Consider the following 6,786-nt stretch of genomic DNA (forward strand, 5'->3'; position numbering starts at 1 on the left):
TCACTGGCAGAGGGGCAATCTGAGTTGCAATACTCAAAAAGTGAACTAACCCTTTCCATTGTCTATTTGCTTCTTCCACTTCTCCATTACACAAACCAGATGTTTCACCATTCTGTGGCACTGTGCATGATGGTCCTGGCTCAGCAAGATTCACTTTCTTTACTTTGTTACTCACAATGTTACTGTTTTTGCTCTTGTTCCTGTTTGTCTTTGCCTTCAGGATAATTCTGTTTAGCAGGTCTGTCACAAGGGAATGTGTATGGTCTGGCAAGTCCTTTAAAATGTGCAGCTGCCACAGCATACAAGGAACCTTAACATGTGAAATTTAACATTTAATCCTCAGCATATAGTTTAAAAAAGGTGTTCCAAACAAAAATGCCATGAGTGACATTAGACAATTCCTGAGAATTAAGTGTAAACCCAACTATACACTCTGACTTTTGGAAAATAAATGCTGTTAAGCACAAAGCTAAGATGCAATGTTTTAAAAACCCCTTTTCACCCTAACATCAGTATGCATATTCTCCATACTGTTCTATATACATTTCTTTAGTTGTTGACTTGGAGAATTTATTTAACAAGATGTCAAAAGCTTCTTTATTTGGTGATCATTTCCTTTGTTCTCATAGCCTTTATGTTTAATTCAGGGGAGATATTGTAAGGAGAAATTAGATGCTGGTCACTCTTTAAAGTTGCTATACTGACTTACCAAGGTAGGGTTTTCTTCTCTGAATACTGCAGCAATATCCTGGCTCTCCATGGCAAATGCTAAAAGACCTGTTAATAAAATAATTATCAAAGTTTCTATTATTTGATACTTGAAATTAAAAACAAATTAAATATGCAACTGCAGCAATACACATTGAAAATGAAGAAAAAGAAATATTAGAATCCTCAATGAAACCATGACTATCTATATCTTAACCTTGTACACTACCTTGGATCACCTAACTAAAACAACCTTCTATTTACACTCAGTTAATAAACATGTACACAAAATTGAGTTAATTCAGAAGCTGAAGCTGTACAAGAATTAGATAAATCTCATTTCCCCAAGAGGCCACTTGATGCAAATATTTTCTCAACTAAATTTTCTTTTTTCTCTTTTTCAGGTATGGTGACCAAAATGTTCAAAGCCTGAAGTACTGTGTAAAGTAAGACCAGTAAACTATGCTATAAATACCTGCAGCATATGATCTCAGGGGTTCCAAGGCTTCTCTGGCCCACTTGCATAATTGATTAAGCATTGCTTCCTACATGTACATGATTAACATCAAATTTGTTGATAGGAAATATGTAGAGAAAGATATTTATTGTCTCATCACAAGTGTGGGACAAGGAAAGAATTCTGAGTCCCGATGAGGAATTGAACCTCAGACCTTCAGATTCCGCACTCCAATGCTCTACCACTGAGCCAGAGAGACTCCACAGTGAGTGAGGTCTATTACAAAGTTCATATGACATGCATCCTGCATAGTGTCCTGCATAGCATCATGTTTATAAATAGAATGAGAGATGGTAAGTTTTGAACTCAGTAAAGAAATAAAGAAAGATGTTTTCATCTTGTCACATTTGTAGGACAAAGAAAAAATTCTGAGTCACATTCTGTTTACAAACATGATGCTAACAACATTGCTGATCCTAGCAGTATGCAGGACAAGTGTCACTGAACTTTGTAATAAACCTCACTCATAGTTGAGTCTCTGTGGCTCACTGATAGAGCATCCGACCCCAGAATCCCAAGATCTAAGGTTTGATTCAAAGTGGGGACTCAGATCAGAATTTTTTCTTTGTTGTGAGAAGACAAAAAACATTTTCCCTTTATTTCTTTACCAAGCTCAAAACTTGCCATCTCTCTTACTCTGTTAAAGAAATATGTATTTCTTAATTAAGGCAAAATGAAAGTGAATCTGAAAAGTTTGCATTTTTTTAAAAGTGTTTCCCACTGAAGTGAGGTGACTGAGAGCAACAAATGAAATCTCTTTCTTTTTTTTTTTTCTTTTTCTTTTTCATATTGTAACTAAAAGAAATTCAAATTTTTTTTTTCATCCATAATTTGATAAAGTAGAAATTGTGTAAGTTAATATTAAGTATTTAATTTTTATCTAAAAAGGAAGGGAATGCCATGCCACAGAAACTGGACACAATTTCTGGACTTTAACATGAAACTCAAGCTGACAAAAAAATGTCACATCTTAAGATTATTAACACTTTAACTCCCAGAAGTGATTAACAAGTAACTTCTCCCTATAATATTCATACATTATCCAGCAAAAAGGTAATGAGAAATTAGTCAGACTTATCAGGAAGAAGTTGTCATCTTGATTTAATATCTTGTAAATATGTAAGAAAATAAAAAAAATAAAAGTGTGAAAAGTGTGAAACACCAAATTCTCATAACTAATTTACAAGGAAATGAGTAGCAGCTAGAGGAGAGAATTTAAATCAGATCTTAGGTATTGAAGGATTAAGAATACCTTGCTAAACTTACCATATCCTGAAAAACTGCAGCACTTTCCAGCCCAGGCATGGCATTTAACAACACTCTGGCTGCAGTGCAGTTCAGATCAAACTGTTCCACAGTGCTCATGATGTAGGAGTTCATTAGTTTGTCCATAAATTCATCATTTCTGAACAATGCCTTTCCATGCTATGTTTCATTCGTTCTGAGAGGGGAAAAGGATTTTTTTTTGATGTGTAATTACAGCCACATGTCAATCCAACAACAGTTTTATCGCAAGTAGGGTAAAATTTCCGCACCACCCCATCCTACATTATGCATTCAGTTCTTGGATAGAAAAAACAATGACAAAAACAACACATTCCCATTGGGGAAACAGATTTGTTTTACGATAGTAGGGGGCTGTGCGGAAATTTTACCAAAAATACTACTACTATTACACTTCACCAACCTTTGCAGTGTTTTAACGGGTGATACATTATCCTGATCTTCCTTTCGCCAAGTCAGTATCCAAAGGATCACTGAGTTCAGAGGTGCTATCCAATGCAGCCGTGGCCAAAACAAATAGACAGTTTACCGCAACGAATCTACAACGTGTAGAGTTTCGAAGATTGAAAAGCCCGCCATTTTTGATCCGAAAGATATAATGATACAGGATTACATGGTCTCCCTCTTCGAAAGTGATCTCGCTTTTCTCGGCATAATTACTCTGATATTACTGCAAGTGATTTTGTTGACTGTATCAAGGTCAGATGTAATTCCCGTGTGTAAACTATATTTACGATGATTAGTCACATGGCTAGTTCCAACACAACACGCGCTAAGTCCCAGGCTATTATCAAATTTCGCGAGGAATGCCTAGTTGTTATTGACCTCTAACCAGTCTTTTTTGTCTTGCAACTCGGTCGGCTGTGATCTTCTTTGGAATGGTTCACCTTTAACGACCAAAAATAATCATGACAAATGAATGATATCCGTTTTATTTTGCCCTCCTTAATTTTTGATTCTAGTTTGATAAATTTTTTGAAGTGCTTAAGAGGAAATTAGAGTACCACAACTGAAGTTCAGAAAGGTACACGCAAGTTACTTAAACAGTTACAAGTTCCTTTATGATTTTACATTTTCTTCTTTGAAGACTCATCACCAGATGATTACCCGGACAAGTTTTCTGTGTAAGGTATGGAGTAGCATGGAGATCTGGTTTTCATACAATGTTTACCTCAATTGTCGTTTCTGAATTTTACAGGAAATGTGTTACTTTTTGATCCATCATTTTCTGTCATTTGTCCTGACTTTCTCTGATACTTTTCTTCTGAATTTTTCAAACTGTTCATTAACAGAACAAACTTGCAAAAAATGTTCCCCGGCATCTGAAAATATTGACCGATCGGCTTGACAAGTATCAAACCATCTTTTGGATTCTGCTATATTTACTCCCCTGGTCTGGGAACTAAATGATCTATACGTAGGATAATAAAACGGTTTTCAAATGGGGTCCGCCAAAACAAAGAAAAATACTCATTACCAGCCACGAAATCTACAAGTAGTTAATCATACAAGTAAACAGACAATCACGCAATCGAGCAATCAGAATTATGGACAATTCCATGCCGTTAAACGTGGAAGTCGTTATTGGTATTTTACTTGGTTCTCAGGGCAAGTTTTGTTTGCCGATCGCACTGCAAATCAATGCAAAACCAAATCTATAATTCCAACCAAATTTTTGCTTTCTCCACTGTTTTCCTTTCTACTGGTAATAGGTTGGATCAACAGCTAAAGAACCTTGAAGGCGGCCAACCCCGATAGTCTCCTGACAGCAGCATGTATATTGCATACCTCCGCGATTTGCAAGACAAGCGTTGAGAAGACTTGCTATTATCCATGCATGTCAAGTGCTCAGAAAGGTGGTTTCTCTCACAGCTAATGACGAAATATGCAGGTATTGCATTTATATGTTCCAGTGCTAACAGTCGTCGATAAGACGCCCGATTAGAGCTAACCAACATATCGTAATGAAATGATTGTAGTGTAGGCTTTCTACAGTATCATTTTGACTTATGCTGTGTTAATTCTTTAGATGGACAGGTCATCGCAAAACGGCTTTGTGCCCAAATTACGATTACCATTAAACGACTGGTCAAGGAGTACACAGGACAAAACTTTGACACGGTGGGTTGTAAATACCCCTTACAATTTCGGTTGAAGACGCGTTAAGCATCGACAGTCCACTGTGGAATGTACTAAACGATGATATCCAACAGCAGTCTGCTGTTCCCTATTGTTCAAAGAGACAACTCATTGATTTGGTTCACACACTCAAAAGATGCTTAGAGGAAATAGCCAGCACCAAAGAGGAAATGGCTCGGATGTTCAGTCATTTCGAGGGAAAGTTGAAGGTATTGGACACCTAGATGTACTTCCTTCTCGCGTTACTCTTCACTAAATATTCGCCTTTTTACTTATGTCTTTTCTTGTTCTCTTTCGCGTTCCTTTCACCGCATTCTGAATATTTTGGTGTCCTCTCTAACTTTCTTGCGCGTTTTTCTCGACTTACTTTACGTAATTACTTCTTGTTCTTTTTTGGTCGCTCAGTCTCTTTCTTTTCGTCCTATTTTCACTCTAAACCCTCTCTCCACAAACTTGAATCATAACAATTTCCTCTCGTTGACAAAGCTTTAGCTCTGCCGGTATTGTTGCTTTGCGAGTTGATCAGAAAATGCAAAATACTGAGAATTACTGTTCAACTTCAACCTCACCAGTTTGATTTCGCGCTGAAAACGCGGATTGCAAATTATTTGCTTACGCGGCCTCACATCTATCAGCCCACGTGAAGCCCTCGCGCAATGCCTAGTCGTGTGCCCGCGGTACGCTACACTGAGGCTCGACACTCGAGTATGCACACTTCATTGTCATCTGCCGGTATTTCCTGGCGCACACCTCGATGAGCGAGGTCTATTACGAAGTTCTATCCACAAACATTACCCTTTCGACATTACTAATCCTCACAGTATGAAGGACGCGTATCATATGAACTTCGTAAGAGACTTCACTCACCATGGAGTCTCTGTGGCTCAGTGGTAGAGCATCGCAGAGCAGAATCCGAAGGTCTGAGGTTCGATTCCTCATGGGGACTCAGAAGTTTTCCTTGTCCCACGCTCGTCACAAGACCAAAATCAAAACTTACTTCGTAGGAGACTTCGCTCACCATGGAGTCTTTGTGACTCAGTGGTAGAGCATCGGAGAGAGGAATCCGAAGGTCTGAGGTTCGATTCCACATGAGGACTCAGAAATTTTCTTTGTCCCACGCTCGTCACAAGACTAAAATCATCTTCATATCTTAACCGAGCTCAAAACCTACCATCTCTCTTATTTCTCCCTAACTTCTTGTTTATGAAATTGCAACTCTTCGTAAGCGCCTATATGAATGCATTATGAATTCACTCGAAAAATTGTAGTAAATACATTACACATAAATATGCATGCATAGGCAGCCCTGAACGAAACAAATCTACATATATATGTTATTCGCCCGTCGGGAGGTCCGTATTGGGAAAAACTGTGCCCTCCGCCTTGAGTACTGAAGAAAGAGGGCACAGTTTTTCCCAATACGGACCGACCCTAGGCTGGTGAATAACATTTTACATTTTACTACATAAATGATTCCTTATATACATTCACAAAGTGTTCTGGAACATACCAAAAGCTTACAAAAGAATTTTTTTAGTAGTATTACGTAATAACTGCGTCACTTGATGTCAGCATGAATAAGCAGTCTGGGGATTTCTAGAAGCTTCTATTTGAAACAACAATTACTCATAACAATAGATTTTTGCTGAACGAAGTGGAAAGTCGCTAAATATAAATATTCCTTTCGCGATGACAAAACCGAAAAAAGGAAGAAGGTGCCGTTAACTTTGCATAAAGATGCATTTCTGAATCCAAAAATCATTCTCTTTAAATGTTGACGACCTCACCTCGAATCGAGCCAGTAAGAGGGCAAGAAAATTAGGAGCTTGCAACCATCTGGAAAATTCAATTGACTTCTGAATAAACGGGTTCCTATAATTAGAAATTTATTATCACTTGGTTCCGTAATAATACTCAATTCAACACGTTCGAAAATTCAGATCGAGAGTAATTGAGGCATCTTAGGTTTATTATGAAATTTTTTTATAGGACTGCTAGGCATGAAACGTTCAAGGCGTTTCTAATGAGCAAACATCTTTGACGGTGAATAATTCTGAGGAGAAACTCTCCGTAAAAACATAGATAGTTATCAGATAGGTAAACACTGTTCTGTTGAGATAGAAATGGCGAGAATGACA

General features: G+C 37.7%; 1 protein-coding gene across 2 annotated transcripts in view; it reads right to left on the reverse strand.

Moving 5' to 3' along the window:
* LOC149045646 (uncharacterized) overlaps positions 1-3,275 on the reverse strand; it is a 9,021-nt gene extending 5,746 nt beyond the window's left edge. Inside the window, exons 1-4 of one of the 2 annotated variants that reach the window (XM_089207408.1) lie at positions 2,913-3,275; positions 2,492-2,666; positions 710-777; positions 51-310 (exon numbers count right to left, since the gene is read on the reverse strand). In XM_089207408.1, the coding sequence (XP_089063534.1) occupies positions 51-310; positions 710-760 (311 nt within the window). In that variant the 5' untranslated portion in view covers positions 761-777; positions 2,492-2,666; positions 2,913-3,275. Of the gene's footprint in view, positions 1-50; positions 311-709; positions 778-2,491; positions 2,667-2,912 lie in introns of those variants that run through there. The other variant, XR_016186897.1, reaches the window with a different exon arrangement.
* Between the last annotated feature and the right edge of the window lie 3,511 nt (positions 3,276-6,786).

The sequence above is a fragment of the Pocillopora damicornis genome, chromosome 5 (genome assembly GCF_964200805.1).
Source record: "Pocillopora damicornis chromosome 5, jaPocDami1.2, whole genome shotgun sequence".
NCBI classification, from domain to species: Eukaryota; Metazoa; Cnidaria; class Anthozoa; order Scleractinia; family Pocilloporidae; genus Pocillopora; species Pocillopora damicornis.